This window comes from Chionomys nivalis, chromosome 2 (genome assembly GCF_950005125.1).
Source record: "Chionomys nivalis chromosome 2, mChiNiv1.1, whole genome shotgun sequence".
Classification (NCBI taxonomy): Eukaryota; Metazoa; Chordata; class Mammalia; order Rodentia; family Cricetidae; genus Chionomys; species Chionomys nivalis.
In genome coordinates this window covers 83,077,776-83,101,004 of record NC_080087.1, presented here as the reverse complement: position 1 = coordinate 83,101,004, position 23,229 = coordinate 83,077,776, and the positions used below count along the sequence as shown (strand labels likewise).

The window sequence follows — 23,229 nt, the reverse complement described above, 5'->3', positions numbered from 1 at the left end:
GAACACTAGCCAGGTGGTGGTGCACACATTTACTCCCAGCATTCAGGAGGCAAAGGCAGGAAGATCACTGAGTTTGAGGCCAGCCTGGTACAGAGCAAATTCCAGTTCTGAGTTCACTATGCATTCAGCCAGCAAATGCTTCCAAATCATGAGGATGTTGCTCAGTATTTGGTAGGGTTCAATGCACCTCACTTCAAAAAAGGGGGAATGAGGGACTGGAAAGATGGGTCAGAGCACTGGCTGTTCTTCCAGAGGACCTGGTTTCAATTCCCAGCACTCACATGGCAGCTCACAACTGTTTGTTACTCCAGTTCCAAGGGATCTGATGGCTTCACATCAATGCACATAAAATAAAGTTAAATAAAAAAGGAGAATGAGGGCTGGAGAGATGGCTCAGTGGTTAAGAGCTTTGTCTGCTCTTCCAAAGGTCCTGAGTTCAATTCCCAGCAACCACATGTGCTCACAACCATCTGTAGTGAGATTTGGTTCCCTCTTCTGGCTTTCAGGGATACATGCAGGCAGAACACTGAATACATAATAAATAAATCTTTAAAAAAAAAAAAAGGAGAATGAAAGAAGGAGAAGGAATAAAGAGGCATCTGGTGCAAAGTCCCCGGGGTGAGCTGAAAAGGAAGAGGCCCCTGATAGGACTGGGCTAGAGTGAGGGCAAAGTGGCGGGAGTGAGTTAGGGAGGTGGCAGCAAATTACAGAGGCTTTGGTGTGTGTGTGTGTGTGTGATTAGGCAAGGGAAGGCTAAATGGCATTTCTGCTCCTCTGACAGAGCTCAATGGTGAAGAGTGCTCTCTTTAGTCGTTCAAAATCGAGACCCCTGTGGTACACTATAAACCATTCACCTGTGCTCATTCTTGGCGGGATTGAAAATGAAAAGGTCATTTTGCTTTCAGACACTAATTTCCAGGACTACTCTCTCATTGAGGTGAGTGATGCCAGAAAGACCTGGAAGAGCTGTGGGGCTACAGAATGGGACCCCAAAGATATGCCCAATCTTCAGCAACAGGCTATGAAGAAAAATTTTAATGCAAGGAAACAGGTTCAAATCTTTTAAAAAAGTACATTTTTAAAATGTCCTGTATGTGTGTGAGTAACAAAGGAGACCAGGAGATAGCGCTGGGATTGGGTCTCCTGGAGCTGAAGTTACAAGTGGTTGAAGAAAGCAAACTCCATATGGAGGCTCTTCGATGCCCATCATTATTTTTTGTAGTAAACTGGTGCTGCTAGGAGCAGATGTGTCTCATTGTCATGACAAGCCTATGTTATTAAAACATCTTAAATGCCATATTCTGTAGGCCTCTGAAGTGTTTGAAGACCATCTATCTATCTAAAATATATTTCTGTTTGACCTTGAAAACATACCTAACATGGTGACAAATTTGATTGTTATTAACTTACATTTTTAATTATCTTATAGTTAATGATAACAATTTTCAAGAAGTTGAACTTTACATTATATTTTTAAATGAGCTGCATAGGTATAATATGTTATTGTAGAAAAAAGATTAAAACATGCTGGGCAGTGGTGGCACACGCCTTTAATCCCAGCACTTGGTAGGCAAAGACAGGTGGATCTCCATGAGTTCAAGACGAGCCTGTTCTACAGAGTGAGTTCCAGGATAGGCTCCAAAGGCTCCAAAGCTACAGAGAATCCCTGTCATGAAAAGAACAAAAGCCAGTGTGTTGTTTCCGTAGTGTAGTGGTTATCACGTTTGCCTCACACACGATAGGTCCCCGGTTCGAAACTGGGCGGAAACACTGTGATAAAGTTTTTGCCGGGCGGTGGTGGCACACGCCTTTAATCCCAGCACTTGGGAGGCAGAGGCAGGCGGATCTCTGGGAGTTCGAGGCCAGTCTGGTCTACAAGAGCTAGTTCCAGGACAGGAACCAAAAAAGCTACGGAGAAACCCTGCCCAAAAATCCAAAAAAAAAAAAAAAAAAAAAAAAGAGCAGAAACATATATTTCTAACAAAAAGTCTTACATTTCTATCAATATACAAAAATCAAAACCAATTAAAATATTTGAGATTAGAAGGATTTTATTAGTTCAAAAGTAGATTCAAAAGGGAGGGGAACAGACAAAAATGTATAGCTCAAGAAAATCTATTAAAAAATAGTAGATTCAATAATCTACCCTTTTTTCCTATAATCCCCTACCCCTTTTTTCTTTTCATAATGAGATCCCTGAATCTAATCTCCTTTGCTTAGTTTCCTCTCTGATTATGTCCAATAACAACTTGTAACCAACATTGTTTGTCAACAATGACAAACCTTCATAACTCACCAAATGACCAAAAACTACCTACCCCACCTCTTGGGAATGTGGGCACCATGTCCTCTAGACTGCATCCTGTTATCTGGGGGTGATGACATTTTTAGGGGACCTTGAGAAAATTGGGATAATGGTCAAGTCCTGGGAGAGCTGGCTTTTTTATTTATTAGTTAGTTAGTTAGTTAGTTAGTTAGTTAGTTTGTTTGTTTAGTCTTTGTGTGATGGGAAAGTGCAGGGCTGCTCTGAAGTCCTGGCTGTGTAGTCTGTAAGGCTGGACCATCTCAGCTAGCTGCTTTGAAGTTGTTCTGGGTGCAGATTGTTGAGGGACTATGTAAAGATGATTTGTTTGTTTCATGTTTGAGCAGGTAAAAGGCGCCCATCAACTTTACAAGTCTGTTTGGACTATATAGCCAAACTGTAATATAAATCTCCATACATGGCATAGGACGTCACGAGGGTTCTGTAGCCAACAAGTTTTGTCATGTCCCATACAGTCAGAGCTGTTCCCATGTAGATGGATCAGTATACACAACACCTGCTCTGTAGTCTTTTATGACTTTTCCCCTTATGTCTGTATCCAAAACCTCTGGAAGTGCCCCCCCCCACATCAAATCTGATCTTTATTAATTTTAAAGAAATCTATAGCTTTTCATTTCTGTGGAAACAAAAGCACACCCTCTCCCCCAACAAAACACATATCCTGATTTTTATTTTGAAGTCAAGACATCCCTAAAGTATGTAAGTTGGTTTAATTTTGCAGTTCCTTTTACAATCTAATGTCTCTCAGCAGTTGGCATTTTCTGTTTATTAGCATTTAAAGAATTTTTTTTTTTTTTTCGAGACAGGGTTTCTCTGTGGTTTTGGAGCCTGTCCTGGAACTAGCTCTTGTAGACCAGGCTGGTCTCGAACTCACAGAGATCCGCCTGCCTCTGCCTCCCAAGTGCTGGGATTAAAGGCGTGCGCCACCACCGCCCGGCAGCATTTAAAGAATTAAAATTCACAAAGCACCATTTAAGGTCCAAACTCCATGTGTTATACATAAGCTGTTAAGTCCTCAGCAGCGTGACTAGCTTAGTACATACATGGTGTTGTTGGCTGGCTGCATCCTCTTTGTCTGTCTAGAGTCTCAGCCTTGCTAACCCAGCTCTGGGAAACTTTTGTGTTTTTATTCTATCTGGGCTCCCACTGGTAGGGAACCATTCAGTGCTCTGCTGCATAGCAGGCTCAGTTTCTTTCTTTCTTTCTTTCTTTCTTTCTTTCTTTCTTTCTTTCTTTCCTTCCTTCCTTCCTTCCTTCCTTCCTTCCTTCCTTCCTTCTTCTTTTTTTTTTTTCTGTTTTGGTTTTTTTTTGAGACAGGATTTCTCTGTGGTTTTGGAGCCTGTCCTGGAACTAGCTCTTGTAGACCAGGCTGGTCTTGGACTCACTCTGTGAACCAGGTTGGTCTTGGACTCAAAGAGATTGGCCTATCTCTGCCTCCTCAGTGCTGGAATTAAAGGCACGTGCCACCACTGCCAGCCGTAGTAGGGCCTCTTAAAAGAGCTGCATGTAAGTCATGGGTACTGAGCCTACTTGAAAGACCTTGGTCAACCAGGCCAGGAAGTTGTGTCTGACTCCATGTTAAGACCCTTTTTCTAGATTTTTTTTAGAATTTATGTGGATATCTGTGGCCCCCACATTGGGTGCCATATATAATGTCTTTCTTTGTACCGCCAGCCAGCTCCCAAATAATGACATGGAAATTTAATAATTATGGATGCTGGCTTTAGCTTAGGCTTATTCCTAACTAGCTCTTATAACTCAAATTATCCAATATTTTTTTAAATCGTTTTTTTTAAATATTTATTTATTATGTATACAATATTCTGTCTGTGTGTATGTCTGCAGGCCAGAAGAGGGTGCCAGACATCATTACAGATGGTTGTGAGCCACCATGTGGTTGCCGGGAATTGAACTCAGGACCTTTGGAAGAGCAGGCAATGCTCTTAACCACTGAGCCATCTCTCCAGCCCCATTATCCAATATTTTTAAATCTATGTTCTGCCATGTGGCTTGTTACCTCCCCTTCATACCTCACTTCCTGCTTCCTCTCTGTATCTGGCTGGCAAATTCTGCTCTCTTCTTCTCAGAGTTCTCTTACCCAGAATTCCTGCCTATACTCTCCTGCCTAGCTCTTGGCTGTTTAGCTTTTTATTACACCAGTAACAACAATACATCTTCACACAGTGCACAAATTTCCCACAACATGTTTCAAAAGACAAACAACAACAACAGAACACTTTTCCCGAGACAGGGCTTGGAGGCTGAGTCCTCAACCACATGGCTCACCTGTTCTCTGCCCCTCTGCAGCTGAGCATTGACAGTTGCTGGGTTGGCTCCTACTACTGCCCCATGCTCCAGTTCTCAGCCACCATTCATGATGCTATTTCCACCGAGAGCACACTCTTCATTCGACAGAACCAACTCGTCTACTATTTCACAGGCAGATACACCATGCTCTTCGATAAGAGCCACAGCAGCAGTGAGAAAACTGGGCTGGGGATGGGAGGGCTGGGGAAGGGAGGGCTGGGGAAGATGTGGGGGTTAGAGAAACAAAACCAAGAAGAACATTGACTAGAAAGGATAATGTCCAGGCATCATTATGGCATGCACCTGTCATCCCAACACTTGTGAGACAGAGGCAGGGGATCAGATTCATCCCCGGCTATACTGAAGGTGAATCTGGGTCGATGAGATGGGGGAGCACACACATGGGCGATGGTCTTGCAGTCCTCTGTAATTCTAGCACTTGAGAATTTCTAGTTCTGGGCAATTACATTCCAGAAAGCCTGGGAAACTTAGTGAGAACTGCTTTAATTTCCTCTCTCTCTCTCTCTCTCACAAAAAAAAAACAAAAAACAAACAAACAAAAAAACACACACACACACAAAAAACGGGTCTGTCCATTTATTGGCTTTCCTGAATGAGAAACCAATGAGCATTATGGCTTTGGGCATAGGTGTATCTACCCAGGGACTCATTGTAACCCTTGGTCTCCTTGCTGACCCATGGTGATTCTTACCCACACCCAGCTACTGTCCATTTCTCTGTCCCTTAGTAGTCCCAGGGAACCCTTTTATGAGTGGCTACAAGCTGGGAGGGTCTCTTGTTTGCCACACTCTGTCCAACACTCAGTTCAGAACCAGGGGGGCACAAGGGAGGGGTGAGCTCACCTAGACCTCATGGACGGCACGTGTGCTGGTACGCACCTGACATCTCATCGTCTGGGAAGCTGCAGCAGGTAGCTGGAGAGTTTGAGATTCGCCTAGACTACATAGGAAGTTTGACGCCAGCTAAGGTTACAATGTAAGACCCTGTCTCATAAAACCAAAGCTGGTCATAGCAGACTAGGACTCAGAGGTAAAGGATGAGGGAAGGGGTCACAAAAATGACCCCCAATACCACACTGACATGTTGCTCCAGGCTAAGAGGACAGTAATGGGTTTGCAAGATTGGAAGGAAGGGGACTGGGGATCCAGGGACCAGCCTGACCACCTGGTTTTGCTTGCCCATGCTTGCCCCCTTAGGCAGCTGGGTTCGTGTCCTGGCCAATGAGTGCATCAAGAAACTGTGCCCTGTATTCATCAGTGGCAATGGCTCTGAGTACATCCTGGCCCTCACCACTGGCAAGCATGAAGGTTACGTTCACTTCGGGACCATCAGAGGTAAAGCCCGTGTGTTTTGGAAACTCAGAAGACAATCTCTACACTCTTTCACTGAGGGTTCCTGTTCCTTGCCATGTGTCCTCAGGAGAGGTGGCAGGCTCAGGGTTGTTCCATGTGTGTAGATATGGATCTGTATGTGTGGAGATCGGACTTGAACAGTGTTAGGTTCTTTCTATGAAGTCTTTGGCTTTAAGGGACAGAAACCCAACTCAAAAATCAGATCAGAAGAGCTGAATGGAGCAATGCTTGCTTGCAATCCCAGAACATGGGAAGTGGAGGTGGGAGCATCAGAAGTTCAAGGCCAGGCAAGGCAACAGTGAGACCCTTATCTCAAAATAAAACACAAAAGCTAGCTGGAGAGACCACTCACATAGTAAACAGAGCAATACGCGTGAAGGGCTAGTGAGATGGCTCAGCAGGGAAATCACTTGTTCAGCCTGAGGACTTGAATTCAATTCCTGGGTGGGGCCCACATGATGGAAGAAAAGAACCAACTCCTCCCAGAAGTGGTCCTTCTGACCTCGTCATGTGTACATGGCATGCAGGATTCGAGGCTATTCTGGTCTACATAGGGTGTGTGCTAGTTCTGGGGTCAAAGGTGGAGAGATCCTAAGCCAGAGATTGGCCAAAGAAATGGGGGTTGTCCCAAAAACCCTGAAGGTGAACAGCTCATGTAAGCTGTCTAGAGGACGGGGTGTCAGGGTCCTCCCAGGTGAAGGCAAAGAAGAAGTACGAGTCAAGCTGTAAGGGGACAGTAAAGAAGGCATGTCAGAAATAGGAAACTGGGGTCTGGAAGGGAAGGAAGAAGGGTCCTTGAGGTGAATTAGAACTGGCTGGTGGTGAGCTGCACACTGGAGCTGAGGTGTCCCATCCTTGGGGATCCACTAGATTCGGGAAGGACAGTCTGGGGTAGGAACTTGTGAAGCTATTAAGGGGAAAAGAAAGTGGGGCTCAGGAGAGGGTGTGGGGGTCAAGGTGAGTGTGGCTCCAAAGTGGCTGAGAATATGGCCACCAAGTAGGGGTGCAGGGCAAGCAGGTATGACCAGCAAAGTGTGCGAGAAGAATCGCCCTGCGAGGATGCAGGGAGGGGAGGGTCTTAAGTGGGAAGAAGCGGGTCCTGTCTACCCCCAAGACAGAAGTCGTCAAGGGAACTTTAGGATCCCAGTGAGATGTTAAAACAGAGTAAGAAGCTGCCATGTCCAGTAGACAGTCAATGGACTCACCTGCTACCTGCAGCATTACCCCAGGCTCAGGGAAGTCAATGGGGGTCATCAAGTCTGGGTCACGCCAGTTTTCCACCAGGCTGTGTAGTTCAAAGGTTGGAAGAGTCTCAGATGCCGGTGCTGGTGAGGTTGGACCTCTGTGGTGTGGCCTGCACGGAGGCATTCTGATTGCCAGTGTCCAGGCTGTCTGCAGAAGGCAGACTACACGGCCTCGACTGGGGGGCAGGGCAATATCGTGGCTAGTGAGCCTCTTGGCTACATTTGAAGCAGGCTTCTGGTTGAGATGACTTGTGGGGGTCCCTCAGGGCAGCTGCTAAGGCTTGGGCATCGCCTTCTTTTTTTTAATATTTATTTATTTATTATGTACACAATATTCTGTCTGCATGTATGCCTACAGGCCAGAAGAGGGCACCAGGCCTCATTACAGATGGTTGTGAGCCACCATGTGGTTGCTGGGAATTGAACTCGGGACCTTTGGAAGAGCAGGCAATGCTCCTAACCTCTGAGCCATCTCTCCAGCCTGGGCATAGCTTTCTTGTTACAGCCTTGTCTAACAGGAGGATTCAACTGCCTCATCTCAGTCATTACAAATTCTAAAAACTGTTTTCACCAATTCCTGTGTGGGAGTTTGGAGACCCTCCTCAGCCTTTTTAAATTTCTTGCTGGTATCTGGTGCTGCTGAGAAATGAAATGGGTGGCCAGGTCGTGGTTCACACCAGGGATGCTGGGTCAAGTCGAGTTCATTAAACTATGGACTCTCGTCCATGATTTAGGTTTGTGTCAGCTAGCTGTGTGTAGAAGGAGCTGCTGGCTGCTTCCAGAGGGCTGCATCCCGCCACCTGGCTAGCTTTACACCCGAAATAATTACATGGAAACTGTATTCTTTTAAATACTGCCTGGCCCATTATCTGTAGCCTCTTATTGGCTAACTCTCACATTTTTTTTTTTTTTTTTTTTTGGTTTTTTGAGACAGGGTTTCTCTGTGGCTTTGGAGCCTGTCCTGAAACTAGCTCTGTAGACCAGGCTGGTCTCGAACTCACAGAGATCCGCCTGCCTCTGCCTTCCGAGTGCTGGGATTAAAGGCGTGCGCCACCATCGCCCGGCTCTAACTCTCACATCTTGATTAACCCATTTCTATTTTTTTTTTTTTTTTTTTTGGTTTTTCGAGACAGGGTTTCTCTGTGGTTTTGGAGCCTGTCTTGGAACTAGCTCTTGTAGACCAGGCTGGTCTCGAACTCACAGAGATCCGCCTGCCTCTGCCTCCCGAGTGCTGGGATTAAAGGCGTGCGCCACCACCGCCCGGCGATTAACCCATTTCTAATAATCTGTGTAGCACCACGAGGTGGTGGCTTACCGGGAAGATTCTCGCCTACATTCGTCTCGGGTCAAAGAATCATGGCGTCTGTGTGAATCTGCTTCTTTCTTCCAGCATTCTGTTCTGTCTACTCTGCCTGTCTAAGCTGCTGTCCTACACAGGGCCAAGGCAGTTTCTTTATTAACTAATGAAAGTAACACATAGACAGAAGACCCTCCCACATCAGCTGTGTAATCTTTCAGAGTTCATCAAAATTAACAACTGAGACCATTTCCATACTTTGGAGGAGACAACAAACTGTAAGGTCTCTCCTCTGATGGCCACTTTGACCCAGTTGGTAGTCCCAGTAGGACATTGTAACTGGCACTGCCATGTCACCCAAAGGGACCACATTGTCCCCTAGGTGGGTCTGGTTTGCATACTGTCTAGCTGTTGCCTGAACAGGACCTCACTCCGTGAGAGTGAGAGTTTAGGCCTGGATGGCAGAGAGGTCATGCCAGGTCAGATAGTAGGCCTGGGACAGATAGCAAAACTCCTTAATATAAGCAGAAGGATTAGCAGTCCAAGGAACCCAACCACTTTTCTATTTGTGAGAAGTCCTGAAGAGAGACTGGAATGTGGACTTCAACAATTCCATGGGCTCCAGCTACCTCCAGAGAGGGCAGAGGAAGGCAGTCTGGCAAGACTGGGCATGAGAAGACATCTGGGAGGATTGGGGCGGCGGGGGAGTTAGGCCAGTGTGTAGAAGGGGATCAGGATGTAGCTTGTGGCATTGGTGGGGGATAAGGGACAGTAGGAGGGAGGGGAGAACAGGAAGGGTGGGTAAAAAGGAGGAGGAATTTGGTCTTTGGACCTTTTCCCAGAGGGGAAGAAGGGATGAGGGTGGATAGAGGGAGGATGTGGGGAATGTTGGCCACCTGAAGGAACCTGTGGCAAGTAGGAGGGGGATGGGTAAGCAGGGTTGAGGGGAATGAGGGAGGGCCCCATGTCTCTGGCATCATGGTCAGAGCAGAATTTCAGGGTCCCAGTTCCCAGATAGGCAAATCTGGAGGTACCCCAACCCTAGCCAACAAGACCACTGCCATGGGACGCTGGCTGCTGTAGGGAGGGTGAGAATGCAGAATCCAAAACCTGTGGAAGGCACTTAACTTTACCCGGACAAAAGTTGTCAAGACTGCAGAGGACAGAGAATTCTACGTTTCCCTCTGGTGGCCATCCGGATGGGTTATCAAGAGCATATTGTGGTCAGGACTTAGTGCACAGAGAAATCAGGCGTTCAGGACATATGATGTCAGACAGCCCCAATTGAGTAGATTTTTGTAGAAGACACCCCACAGGTGTTTGGGGATCTGGCTTTGAATTGCAGGTGCCCATTTCACAAGTCTATGCTGGGACCCGAAGCCTAATGCAATGCATCCACTGTGGTAGGCTTTGGGTCAAAAAAAAGGGGTGTGTGGGATATTTACTTGAACAGAATGTCTTCTGAAGAATGGTCCCGTGAAACAAAGGCAGGTCTTTGCTCTGGTAATGGATCGGGGGCCTGGCACCCGTCTTTGGCAGGCCACCCCAAAAATCAGAGGAGGCCCCAGGCTTCTAAGGCAATGTCTTAGAAGGACAACTTACCCAGCTGAAAGCCTTCTTAGTCTGGTGAAGAGCAGGTGTGTGGTAGAAGGGTGTTTGGCCACCATGAGGCCCAGGGCCTGGTAGGGAAAATCAGCCCCTCAGTGGAGCCTCCAGATGAAGTTTGCACCACAATAAGCCTCACACCAATGCAGCAAGCCAAATCACGCCAAATCAAACTGAATTAGGAAAAGCCCGGGTTTAATTGTTAAAACACTCCCAGATCATTTTCTGGCCCCCAGAGAGGAGATGGAGAAGAGAGACCAAAAAACCGCATGTCTGTTTTCAGGGGAGCAGTTTAAATACTCTGTGGGAGTGGTCTTGAACATCTCAGTGGGAGGAGCCATATTTGAAGGGCTTTCAGAGATGAAATAGGGTTTGGGGAGAGAGAGATGGGGGAGGGGGATTGAGGTGCAGCTTCCACCAGAACATTCTGAAGTTCTCTTTTGGCCTCCTCCAGCACCAGGCACCCAGGTGGTACCCAGAGAGATAGGTATGCAAACCACTCAGACACCGAAAACAAATAAATCTAAAGTTATTGCATGCTTGCATACAGTGTTAAGCAGGAATCTGACCCAAATTTCTCCCTTGTCAGAGAGTCATAGAGGTGCCATTGTCATCTTTCTGCATTTTCATTTCATTTGTTTGCTTGTTTATTTTTTGAGACATGAACTCAGTATGTAACTCGCTGTCTTTGAACTCACTATGCAGTCCACGGTGGCTTTAAATCCCCCTGCCCTGCCTGCCCCTCAGATTGAAGGCCTGTACCAGTAGTCAGGGCTTGGCCTGTTTTCGCTTTCCCGCCAGGCATCTGCCGGGCCCGACTGAAAAGGCATGTTTGGTTTTTCTTTGTTTTTGTTTGTTTGCAAGAGCGCTGATAGTGCCTGTTGTTGCATCCCATGGTGACTGGATGCGACTCATACTCCACGCGCTGCTCTGTGGAGCCCCGTGTCTGTGGCTCACGTTCCCATCTGTAAACATGGGACCAGATGACGACACTAGAGTCTGTGTCTTTGGGTTGATATAAAGATTACAAAGATTCCCTGGACATGGTGGTGTACACATGCAGTCACAACACTTGGAAGGCTAAGGCAGAAGGATAAAAAGGTGGAAGCCATGTTGAGCTAAAAGACAAAACTGGGGCCAGAGCTTGGATCAGCATTCGAGTACTTGCATGGAATCTAGCAGTGAGTGAGAGCTGGGATCCCCAGTGTGCACCACCACACCTCGCTTCAATAACTCTAAATCCCAGCCACGGGCTGCACTAGGATTGGCTTCCATTGGTCACATTGCCAAATCTAAGAACATTTCTGAGACCCTTTATCAGTGCAGGGATGAGAAAGCTGGAAGGCAGACCTAGTCCCTAGACTCTCTGAACTAAGAGTTTCAATGTGTGGGAATGCTGATGGGGTGCTGGTTGGGTGGAATGCCCTACAGATGCTGGTGGACTAAAAAGGGCCTGAGCATGGGACCTGATTTGATCCACAGATGGCCTCGTGACCTTCCAGATGGTGCCGGATGGCTGGTCAATGTGTGATAGGATACCAGGTACTCATTTTTTGGTGGGATCTGGGTTGGAGGGTGGGAGGCCTCTGAGGAGGGTGAGAAGGGTTCTGGGGAAGACATCAGGGCCTGGATTGCTTTCGTTTCTGCTCTCTCCCAACAGGTTCAAACTGCTCCATCAACTGGGCTACATACATTGCTGATGAGAGGGCCTTGTTATTGTTAGTGGAGGCCTTCTCGACTTCTGTTAAGGTCTTTCACCTAGTCAAATTTAACACAGGTAATCAGGTTGTCTGGAGGTCAGGAGGGAACATGTAAGAGCCTAGACTGTGGGTTGTATGTCCATACCAAACACTCTGCTCTTAGCTCTTAGAGTGGACTGGGGAAGCCTGCGTATCTCGGAGAGAAATAGGAGGACAAGGAGGAAGAATAAAGAGGGGAACAGAAAGCTGGATCTGGAACACACACACACACACACACACTGATATTGATATTCTGGGATGTTGATGGAGACTGCTCATTCAATCCTGGCCACCCAGACCCAAATAACCCCACAGAAACTATTATTACAACACTGCTTGGCCTATTAGCTTACACTTCTTATTGACTAGTTCCTATATCTTAAATTAACCCATTTCTGTTAGTCTGTGTATTGCAACTCGGTAAGGTTCCATTCAGTGTCTGTCTCCTGTGACGACTACATGGCTTTTCTCTTACTTTGCCTCCTTTCATCCTCTATCTGCCTGGAATTCCTGCCTTGCCCTATTCTGCACTGCAATAGGCCCTAATCAGCTTCTTTGTTAACCAGTGATATTCAAAGGATTCAGAGGGGAATCCCACATCATCTCCTCTTTTCTGTCTAAATAAAAAGGAAGGTTTTAACATTAGCAAAGTTAAATTACATATAATAAAACAGGTATCAAGCAAGAATTACAGTTAAAATATTTATATATACTTTATCTTTTATCATAACTAAGGAAAACTATAATAAAAACTATCTATTCTCAACTCCATCAAAGACTCCAGAAGGATAAAATATTACCTAAGTAAGCAGGAAGTGCATTGTAAGCAACTTCCAAAACTCTAAAATTGACAGAGACATCTCACTGCCTAGACAGTCACCCAGAGTTGTTCTGTATCCTGGGGCACCCAATATTTAACCTACAGGCCCATAGCATCTGGCAGACCTTTCCATGAATCAGGAAATTTCAAACACATTTCCACCTATATTGGCAGTTTGTCAGTCACTTTTTTCTGTATCCTGCAGAATGTCTAGCAGACTCTTTCATGAAACAGGTACCGTAATGGACTGTCTCACCTTTAGGCAGGTTCAGCAGTCATTTTTCTGTGGATCCTGCATGTCCATTTCATACAGCATAACATCAAGCAGTCCAGTCAAGAGCAGTTTCTTGCCCAAATGGCTAACAAACTCCATAAGGAGCCTCTTCGATGTCCACCATCCTCTTGAAGTAGATTGGTGCTGCCAGATGCAGTTGTGTCTCATTGTCATGAAAACTCCTAAGTTCTTAAACATTTTAAATGCCATATTCTGTTAGTCTTTGAAAGATTTGAAGCATATCTATCCTTCTGAAATATATCTTTGTACATCTAGAAAACCTAACAAACACGACTACAAGCTTGACTTTTATAGAAGACTGTCTAGTGACCTGTATTTCTTAATTATACATGACATTTTTAAATGTACTGTACAAACACAATACCTTAATCAAGAGCAGAAATATAATAAAATTGGCCTTAAATTTGTATCAATAGATTAAGATCCGAACCAATGCAAAGTATTCATCCCTATAGCACAGAGTTACCAAGATGACTTAGTGGGAACAGTCACTTGCTACCAAGCCCGATAACCTAAGCTCAGTTCTCAGGACCCACATGGTAAAAGGAGATAACTGACTCCTGAAAGTTGTCCTCTGTTGTTGTGGAATGTGCATTTGTATACACACGCGTGTGCACACACAGACACACACACACACACACACAATAAATATAATAAATCAACCCTAAATGGTAAGTCAGTAGAATCTTTAAGATGGGTGGGAATCTGTATTTATTCATTTACTTTTTGAAACAAGGTCTCATGATGTTATCCTAACTGGCCTGGAGTTCCTCATATAGACCAGGCTGTCCTTGAACTCATGAAGACGCACATGTCTCTGCGTCCTGAGTGCTGGGGTTAAAGTGCCCCCTTGCCCAGTTGCCTACACAGTTGTGTCTGAGGATTGCCGAGCTGGCAACTGTGCCCTCTTTCAGATATGGAGAGGCCTTCAGCTCTCAAAGTGCTGCTTTCCTCCTTTTAGAGAACCAGACATTGAACATTCTCTACACACTACCAAGGTTTATCCCAGAAGGTAGGACTAGAGGGTGAGGGTGACTTCTGGGGTGGGCAGTGGCCAGGAAGAGCCCAGGCGACTGCCTATGCTCCTCCTCCACACCACACCCTTTCTTTCTTTGCTGTGGTCAGGTCACGATTTGGAGTTCCTGGTGCTAGATGGGACAGAGACCTACACCAACACTTTGATGATACCGAAGGGCCTGTTCTTCAACACATTCAACAACATGCTGTACATCTGGGGTAACTTCATCCTGCAAAGGTAGGCATGAGCCATCTTCCCAGAGCCCCCACATCCTGCAAAGGTAGGCATGAGCCATCTTCCAGGGGCCCCCCACATCCTGCAAAGGTAGGCACAAGCCATCTTCCCATTCATCCTGCAAAGGTAGGCATACCCATCTTCCCAGGGCCCCACATCCTGCAAAGGTAGGCATGAGCCATCTTCCCAGGGCCCCCACATCCTGCAAAGGTAGGCATGAGCCATCTTCCCAGGGCCCCCATATCCTGCAAAGGTAGGCATAAGCCATCTTCCCAGGGGCCCCCCACATATTTATTTATATAAATAATTTTTATTTGTTTGTTTTTGAGACAGATATCACTATGTAGCCCTTGCTGTCCTAGAACTCACTATGTAGACCAGGATGGCCTTGAACTCACAGAGATCCATCTGCCTCTGCCTCTGTCCAGTGCTTGAGATTAAAGGCGTGTGCCATAACGCCCAGTAAAGTTTTATTTTCATTATGTGTATGTATGTGTGTCTGTGTGGTGGCCTACACATAGGAGTACAGGTATCCATGGAGGCCAGAAGAGGGCATTAGAAACCCTGGAGCTGGAGTCAAAGGGTGCTTGGACCCTACCTGTAAGAGCAGGAAGTCGAGCAGTGGTTGTGCAGGCCTTTAATCCCAGGACTTAGAAGGCAGAGACGGTGGATCTCTGAGTTCAAGTCCAGCCTGGTCAATAGAGCAAGTTCCAGTACAGCTAGGGCTACACAAAAAAACCCTGTCATGAAAAACTAAAAAAAGGGGGAGGAGGGGGAGGGCTGGAGAGATGGCTCAGAGGTTAAGAGCACTGACTGCTCTTCCAGAGGTTCTGAGTTCAAGTCCCAGCAACAACATGGTGGCTCACAACCATCTATAATGAAATCTGGTGCCCTGTTGTAGCCTGCAGGAAGAACATTCTATACGTAATGAATAAATCTTTAAAAAATTATTTAAGCACAAAGAATCTATTTAAAATGATTGAGAGTCAGCTTTAGGCATGTCTGGACCCAGGGCTCGGATTGTATGACATTGGGACTTCATTTGTAGGCAAGATGGCGCTTTTACTGAAGTCCCAGGCCAGAGAGCTGGGTCCTGGGGTCCCAAAAGATCAGAGAAAAGAAGATGGGGATCCAAGGGCACAAGGACACTCCAATGCATGGTGGAAGCTGACACTGGCATTTAGGGGTCCCTTCACTATTGTCTATAGCGCCTGCAGACAGTGAGTCCTGTGCTAGACTATGGGAGATGCAGGCGTCCAAGAACACTGGCCTGTCCCCATTCTCTGGGCTCCCTCTCTCTGTCTTTCCAGCTACAATAGGTTACACTTCATTTATCTGGTGGACTTCCCCAAGGACTCCACCATCAAATACATGGTCAACTCTTACCAAGGAGACATGGCTTTTGTCACAGAAACAGATGAGGTGAGCTACCCTGTTGTTCTCCCCAAGCCCTCCTTGTTCACCGCCAAACCCTCCTGTCATGGTGAACACCCTTAAGGGATCCCAAGATAATGTCAATAGAAGCTCTATTTGTAACTGGGCCCTGGAACTCAGAGAGGGTAGGAGATTTTTTTTCCAAAGACACACAAGCACAGTGGGAGAGTAGGGAGGGGATATATATACATATATATATGTATATATATACATATTTATATATATATAAAATGACTGCTGGTCCACAGATCTGGTACTTCCTGGAAGGTGGCTATGATGTCTACCGCCTGGTCCCATCCAGAGGCTGGAGCATCTTCTTCAACCTGCAGAAGATGCAGCAGTCTTCCCTCTATGCAGACCAAGAGTTCTTGGTCTCCATCTTCTATGAAGATGGCGAGCTCTACCAGGTAGCCGAGGGTGGTGGAGGGTAGGGCGGAGATGGGGCGCAGGTGGGGACCACAAGGAGGTTCCCACCAGCTTACCTGCCTGCTTCTGCCCCAGTTGGTATATCTTCACGCCACCGGGAATAAACGATTGGTCAAGAGGGTCTTGCCCGTGGCGCAGGTGCTGCTTTTTGACCAGAACAACCCCCAGATACTGCTGAAGGATGGGTGAGAAGATGGGGCCCTTGAAAAGGTCTGAGAGCTCCCAGGCAAGGGGCAGGAGCAAGAGACACCCTAAGGATCGCCTGGGATGCAGATGCATGGGCGCTCTGCATGGAGCAAGGCTCAAAGGAAGAATGTGGTGCAGCTGGTCATCAGGGAGGAGGGGGCCATGGTGAGAGGGTGCAGGGGAATTATAAGGAGAAGTGGGAAAGGGAGCTTAGAGGAGACAGCCTTACTCACTCGTAAAAGCCCTAAAGGGACCAGCATCTAGTCCTTCACTAACCGACAGACTCCAGCAATGGTTGATGACTGCAATCTTAGCAAGAGCAAGGTTACAAAAGAATTTGCAGTTCAAGGCTACTCTGGGCTACTAGTGAGACTGGGGAAAGGGGCTTCTAAGCACCTGCAGAGGGTGGAATCAGAAAAGCACATGGCGGTTGGTTGGGGTGGAAGCAAGGCAAGGGACCTAACTGGGCTGAGTGTAGAAGACTTTGAGTAGAGATCCCTGGGGAACTGAAGGTGGAGGAGGTGGCTCTCGTCTGAGAGACAGCCAACAGAGTGTGGTCAGAGAGTGCCGAACATGAGGGTCTGAACGGAGTTTGCTACAAGCCAGGATAAATTTAGGGAACTAGCAACTCAGAAGTGGGGAAATAAAGATCTGGGGATGCTCCTGATATTCCAGAGGTATCAGCATCTATCTCCCCTTGTATGCCCACTGCCCACTGCTGCCCAGGAACCGCAGGATGCTCGCCTTCTCCCACATGTGCCCTTTCAAGGTGATGCGTCTACGTGACCTGCCCAAAACACAGCATCTTTCACGTCAGGAGATCTACCATGCTCCACCACCTCTGGTCTCCGAGTCCCAGGGCTTCCACAATAATAAAACACTTGCTGTATATCAAGGACTCATCTATTACCTGCTGTGGCTTCACTCCAAGTATGACAAGGTGGGCACCTGGAGGGGTGAGCTTGACGGGGTAATGCAGCCAGATTACAGCCTGAAGTTCAAACACACAGAGGATGACGGGGCAGAGGCAAAAGGTTTGAGCTGGACTTCAGAGTGGTTCTTAGGGGTGAGGCCCTTGGATTAAAAGTCAAGAAGCCAGGTTTAGGTTACACATGCTGGCCCATGCCTATAATCTCAGCACTTGGGAGGTGGAGGCAGAAAGCTCAGAGATCAGAAGTTCAAGACCAGCCTTGACTACATGAGACCCTGCGATTAAAAAAAAAGGGGTCAGGCGGTGGTGGTGCACGCCTTTAATCCCAGTACTCTGGAGGCAGAGGCAGGCGGATTTTTGTGAGTTTGAGACCAGCCTGGTCTACAAGAGCCAGTTCCAGGACAGGCTCCAAAGCTACAGAGAAACCTTATCTTGAAAAAAACAAAAACAACAACAACAACAACAAAAAAAAACAACAACAAAAAGTTGTTTGTGTGTGTGAATTGTGGGGAGGGCTGATGTGATGCTGCAGCCCTTATACCTTATCCGGGCACTCTAGAGGCAGAGGCAGACAGAACTCTTGAGTTTGTGGTCAGCCTGGTCTACATGATGAGCTGGAGGACAGCCAGGCTACGTAGTAAGACCCTGTATCAATAAAATAAAATTAATAAAAGAAACAACAACAAAAAAACCCGAAACCAACCAGACATAGAACAAAACAAGGGACCAGGGAGATGATGCACAAACCCTGAGTACGAATCACGGCACCCACAGAAAAAGCTGTGTGTGAGGGCTGGGTTGGTCTGTAATCCTGGCGCTGGGGAGGCAGAGCTGGACTTGAACAGTGAGACTCACTGGTCAGCCAGTCTAGTCTGATCAGACCACGGTTCAGTGAAAACTTGCTGGGCTGCTTCTTTGGAAACACAAGCAAGGTTTCTGGCCCCGAGACAAGCTCGCAAGACACAGGAAGACGGGTATTGGGGCGGGCTGGGGTTCAGCTCCTACTCTGAGCTATGAGCAGAAACCAATCCTAGAGTTAGCTGTCTGCCTCCTCGCAGTCACCTCATGGTGTCTGACCATTCCGCAGCCCTACGCGGACCCTGTGCATGATCCCACTTGGCGCTGGTGGGAACACAAAACACAGTTCAAGGTAGGTGGACGGGTTGGGAATTGGTGGAGGGACAGCACTGAGATGCTGGCGTCCCATCCAGCGTCCACTGGCTGACTACCTGGTACTTTCAGGATTACTACTTCTACCTGTCCAGCAACTGGCTGGCAGCGGAAGGCATGTACATCGACATGAGCAGCTACAAAAAGCTCTACAACGTCTCCAAAGAACACGGGCTGCCCGAGATTGTCTTCCTGGACAAGGGCAACTCGTTTAGTTTCACCGTCTTCCTGTCGTCCCACGGGGACACCTCACACTTCAGCACCAACGCTGGTCTGTGGGCGGGGCCTACTTGGCAACCGAAGGTGGGGCCGGGAGCCTCTGGGGGTGGGTTCCAGGCTTCAAGCCCCTCCCACTTTCCCTGACAGGCTCTGGCTACCAGATAGATAAGAATATGGCAGTGGCTGTGGCAGTGGCTGATCCCGAATGCCTTCAGGCATCTGTGAATCAGGAGGTCCTTATTAACCGCAAAGCAGTGCTCTACAAGGTGAGGAGGCCAGAGAGGAGCACGGGTGCTGTCCCTCTGGTCCTCTGCACAGTCAGTGGAAAGCCACAGATCTTATTAGCCCCCCTCTGAGCCCCAGTTATCGGGTCTTCCAATGGCTCTGGATCCAAGGGCATTTTTGGATATCCCTTTATTTCAGCCTCTCCTTTCTTTACCTCAGATTACAGTCGAGGACCAAAAGGTCTGCTATGATCAGGGCCTCAGTGGACATAACCTCAAGAAGACTTCTTTGATGGTCAAAGTATGGTCCAAGCCTGGGGGAGGATGTAGGGATGGGACCCTGGCCCTTAGGGTTCGTAGCATCAGCCACTCCTACCCACAGGTGTTGGGATCCTCTGGAAAATGCTTCCAGACCACATACCTTGGGGCAAGCATGCAAGTACTGGAACTTGGGTACTGGGCCTGGTATTGGGAGTGGAAGGTTGGGTGGAGTTGCCACAGGGCTGGAGTTGCCACCCCCCAGCAGGAGGTCTTTTTCCTTCCTAGGGTCATTTGATGGTGCCAGTGTTAATCGGCTGTCCCCCTGGCAAGCGCCTGGCCTTCGACGTCACCTACACGATCATGTACTCCCGGGACTTAAACAAACACTATTTCGACTGTGCGGTGCCGAACCCTGAGATGCCATGCTTTCTCTATCGTGACTGTGTGTCCCATCCCTTCTCCCATGTCCACTGCCCTCCTGTCCTGGCCACTGCCCTCCTGCATTCCCTTCACCACAGCCCATCACCTTTTGCTCCAACCCCGAGTCCCCCCTCCACTTGCTTCCTGCTCCCCTCTGGACAAAGCTAACTTCTTCCTCCCCTCTTCTCCTCCGCAACCCACAGTGTTTCAGCCCTTCTTTTTAGTCCAAGACATGGTGACGGGAGCTTCGGGCAGCTTCCTCGGCAGGTGAGGAAAGGCTGGCTGGAGGCTGCAGGTACTTGACAAACGGGAAGGGGGAGATGCAGGGTTCAGGAGCCTAGGTGGTCCGCGTTTCCCTCTTCATTCTGCAGTTACTTGCTGCTGGTGGTGGGTGGCGGTCCCACATTGGACACCATCAGAGATTACACGGAAGACGAAATCTACCGTTACAACAGTCCACTGGACAAGTAATCCCTCTGGGGCCCCTGTCCACAGTTGGGTCCGGTCTGCGGGTCTCCCCTCCCACTTCCAGTTAAACAGGGGATGCTTGCTGCTGCTCTTGCTGCAAAGCTTACCCACCCACCCAGTGTCCTAGATTAGACCTACAGACAGGCCAAGGCTCCAGCCCCGCCCACCAGGGCCCCGTCCCTTCGGTGCCAACAACTGTGTTGTGCTCAACCCACCCTGACATTATCGGGGCCTGCACAGGACCAATAGCCTCATCTGGACAACAAAGGTTGAAACAACCACTCCGGACAAGAAGTTCTACATAATGAACTACCAGAGCCCGGGAATTGAGTAAGTCCCAAGAGTTCTGCCCTCCAGGTTTGTTTTTTTGGTTGGTTTGGTTTGGTTTTGGTGCTATCATCTCATGTAGCCCAGACTGGCCTTGAATTTACCATCTAGCTGAGGATGATCCTTGTTCTCATTCTCCCATTTCTGTCTCCTGAATTCTGGGATTACAGGTGTGCACCCCCAGACCACTTTATGGGGTGCTAGGCTTGGTGAATGCCAGGCAAGCATTCTACCAACTGAACCACTTCCCCAGAACCCTGTTGGTTTGGTTTGGCTTTACACAGAGTCTCACTCTGTAGCTCTGCCTTGTCTCAAAATGATGATTGTTGTACTCTGCTTATTGGAATTCGGGCCTTGCTCTTTGCATGAGCCCCCCTGGCTCCCCTGTGCTCCAGCGTGGTCTCTGAGGAGCTTTCCTGGAGTCACACTGTTTATGTTTCCCAAGGAGGGCAAGCCTTTGTAAGTGTGTAGTGAGGCTCTGCCGGAAGCCTGGGTCCCATATTCTGTCCTCAGGCCTTGCCTCACACTCTCCTTTCTCAGCAAGGTTATCCAAGCCCTTTCTTTCCAGAGGGGCAGTCGACTCCTCTGGACTCGCCCATCCCTTTCCCATGCTGAGTCTTCGCTGGCACTGCCCACCCTTCTTTGATCCTCTGCCTGCAGATCGCCTTACATTTCCATCCTGACCATTCTAAGCTGTTACTCTCTCTTGAAGGGTCTCTCTCCCCTTTACACAGCTCTTGAGTAGGCACAAGATAACTTTTTAATTTTTTTTTTTTTTTGGTTTTTCGAGACAGGGTTTCTCTGGTTTTGGAGCCTGTCCTGGAACTAGCTCTTGTAGACCAGGCTAGTCTCGAACTCACAGAGATCCGCCTGAACTTTTTAAAATATTATTTTTGGTTGTTATCCTTTTTTTTGATTTATTTATTATGTACACAGGGTTCAGCCTCCATGTATGCCTACAGGCCAGAAGAGGGCACCAGATCTCATTACAGATGGTTGTGAGCCACCATGTAGTTGCTGGGAATTGAACTCAGGACTTCTGGAAGAGCAGGCAGTACTCTTAACCTCTGAGCCATCTCTCCAGCCCCAATATAACTTTTTTTTTTAAGTGAAGATGGGACAAACCAATGCATGGTCAGCATCCATTGCCAGTTAAATGGAGCTGTTAACTGACTGAATCCACTCTAGCAGAGTTCGATAGCTTGTAAGGGCTTGATAACCATCTTTGAGTCAATGAAAAGAAAGCCATGATACCACAAGGTGGCAAATGAACAAATTAGCCAACTGCACCCAAGTTCGTCCTTAGTTCAGGTTTACTGAACAATAGCCAAGAGGGAGTAAGAGAAGAGACGCAAGTTTGTGCCTAGCCTGAGTTCAGACCCTGCTTGTGGGATGGAAGAATGAAGGTGGCTCCTAGGAGGCACTCGGCCCCGCGGGTGGCTGAGTTGGCAGGTGGAGGCAATGAGGCAGCGGGCAGTTAGGGACCAGCCTGTTCTCTTGGCAGGTGCTCAGACAGCATCCCTGTTTGAGTGGGCTGAGTAGGCAGGAGAAGGCGGAGACCTAGATGGGGTGTGGCTCAGTAGGGGAGCTCTGGCTTCATTTACCAGTGAAGGGGTTGAGGCAGCAACTCAGTGGGAGAACCCTTGCCTGGAAGGTACTAGGGAAGGGCTGACAGTGGGCGTGGCTCTGCAGTAGAGTGCTTGCCCAGCTCAGTCCAAGCACCACCCTTAAAAAGGGACAAATAGCCTGGAGAAGGTGGAGATTGTACTCAGCTGGTGCTTACCGAAGTGAAGTGTTGCAGCTGCCTATACTTGGACTCCTAGGTGGCTGTGTTTAGAGAACTCCCCGTGCCATGACATCATTCCCCAAAGCATCTTTGCGCCTGAATTCTTCCTCAAGTTGTTGGTGAGCAATAGGTAAGCCAGGCATGTAGTGTGTGTGTGTGTGTGTGTGTGTGTGCGCGCGCACGCAAGTGCATGTGCGGAGGGTGTCTGAGACTGTTCCATGGGATGATGCCACACAACTTAACCCAATTCTGAATTCCATTCCCTCATCAGAGGAGTAGACACCAGCACATACTGTGACTACAAGCTCATCTTCATACTGCACATTCATGGGCTACCGCTCAGCGGCAAGCGGTCCCTCTTCATCGTCATCGTGAGCGGCAGTCAAAGGCTTCCCTACGGGGCGGGAGGGTTCATCCCACACTGCACACCCATGACTGCCGTGCTGTGCCCACAGGTGTCCAGCAGTCTGCTTTTGGGCCTGGTGGTCTTCTACATCCTCTTCTGCCTCATCTGGCCCCACATAGTGGAGGCCTGGGCCTCGTTACGCTGGAAGATTAACAACATCATGGCCTCAGACTCCTACTACACCTACGCCACCTCTAACGCGGGCTTCAGCATCCATTCTCGGAGTGGCTCAGAGGAAAGTTCCAAGGCTCCCTCCAAAGCAGGTTCCAAAGAGGACAATGTAGCCAGGAAGTGAGAAGTGGCCAGGACCTCTAGTCTGTGCCTTTCCCCACACACCCTTAAGCCTCTCCTGGTGGGAATGCAGCCTGCCACCTACCCAGGGCTTTCTGGTTTGCTAGAATGTCCCTGTCTCGTCCAGACCCAAATAAAACATCTTTTGAAAATCAGCCCTAGTCTTTCAGAAGGTTCATGTGTTGCTCGGTTTGTACCAGTACGGCTGCAGTGACCATCAAAAGACCAGAACCTACGTTTTCTTTTTTTTTGTTTTGTTTTGTTTTTCGAGACAGGGTTTCGCTGTAACTTTGGTGCCTGTCCCGGAACTAGCTATTGTAGACCAGGCTGGCCTCGAACTCCCAGAGATCCGCCTGCCTCTGCCTCCCGAGTGCTGGGATTAAAGGTGTGTGCCACCACCGCCCGGCCAGAACCTACGTTTTCAA

General features: G+C 48.1%; 1 protein-coding gene across 2 annotated transcripts in view; it reads left to right on the top strand.

Moving 5' to 3' along the window:
• Window positions 1-22,808, top strand: part of Catsperg (cation channel sperm associated auxiliary subunit gamma) — a 28,828-nt gene extending 6,020 nt beyond the window's left edge. Inside the window, exons 6-28 of one of the 2 annotated variants that reach the window (XM_057762716.1) lie at window positions 782-937; window positions 4,631-4,802; window positions 5,848-5,985; window positions 11,632-11,691; window positions 11,810-11,926; window positions 13,965-14,015; window positions 14,129-14,258; window positions 15,566-15,677; window positions 15,938-16,096; window positions 16,191-16,300; window positions 17,028-17,241; window positions 18,320-18,382; window positions 18,475-18,673; window positions 18,769-18,887; window positions 19,066-19,146; window positions 19,228-19,284; window positions 19,392-19,548; window positions 19,730-19,793; window positions 19,898-19,993; window positions 20,235-20,324; window positions 22,145-22,237; window positions 22,379-22,478; window positions 22,563-22,808. In XM_057762716.1, the coding sequence (XP_057618699.1) occupies window positions 782-937; window positions 4,631-4,802; window positions 5,848-5,985; window positions 11,632-11,691; window positions 11,810-11,926; window positions 13,965-14,015; window positions 14,129-14,258; window positions 15,566-15,677; window positions 15,938-16,096; window positions 16,191-16,300; window positions 17,028-17,241; window positions 18,320-18,382; window positions 18,475-18,673; window positions 18,769-18,887; window positions 19,066-19,146; window positions 19,228-19,284; window positions 19,392-19,548; window positions 19,730-19,793; window positions 19,898-19,993; window positions 20,235-20,324; window positions 22,145-22,237; window positions 22,379-22,478; window positions 22,563-22,808 (2,784 nt within the window). The remainder of the gene's footprint in view (window positions 1-781; window positions 938-4,630; window positions 4,803-5,847; window positions 5,986-11,631; window positions 11,692-11,809; window positions 11,927-13,964; window positions 14,016-14,128; window positions 14,259-15,565; window positions 15,678-15,937; window positions 16,097-16,190; window positions 16,301-17,027; window positions 17,242-18,319; window positions 18,383-18,474; window positions 18,674-18,768; window positions 18,888-19,065; window positions 19,147-19,227; window positions 19,285-19,391; window positions 19,549-19,729; window positions 19,794-19,897; window positions 19,994-20,234; window positions 20,325-22,144; window positions 22,238-22,378; window positions 22,479-22,562) is intronic. The other variant, XM_057762717.1, reaches the window with a different exon arrangement.
• Window positions 22,809-23,229: the final 421 nt, after the last annotated feature.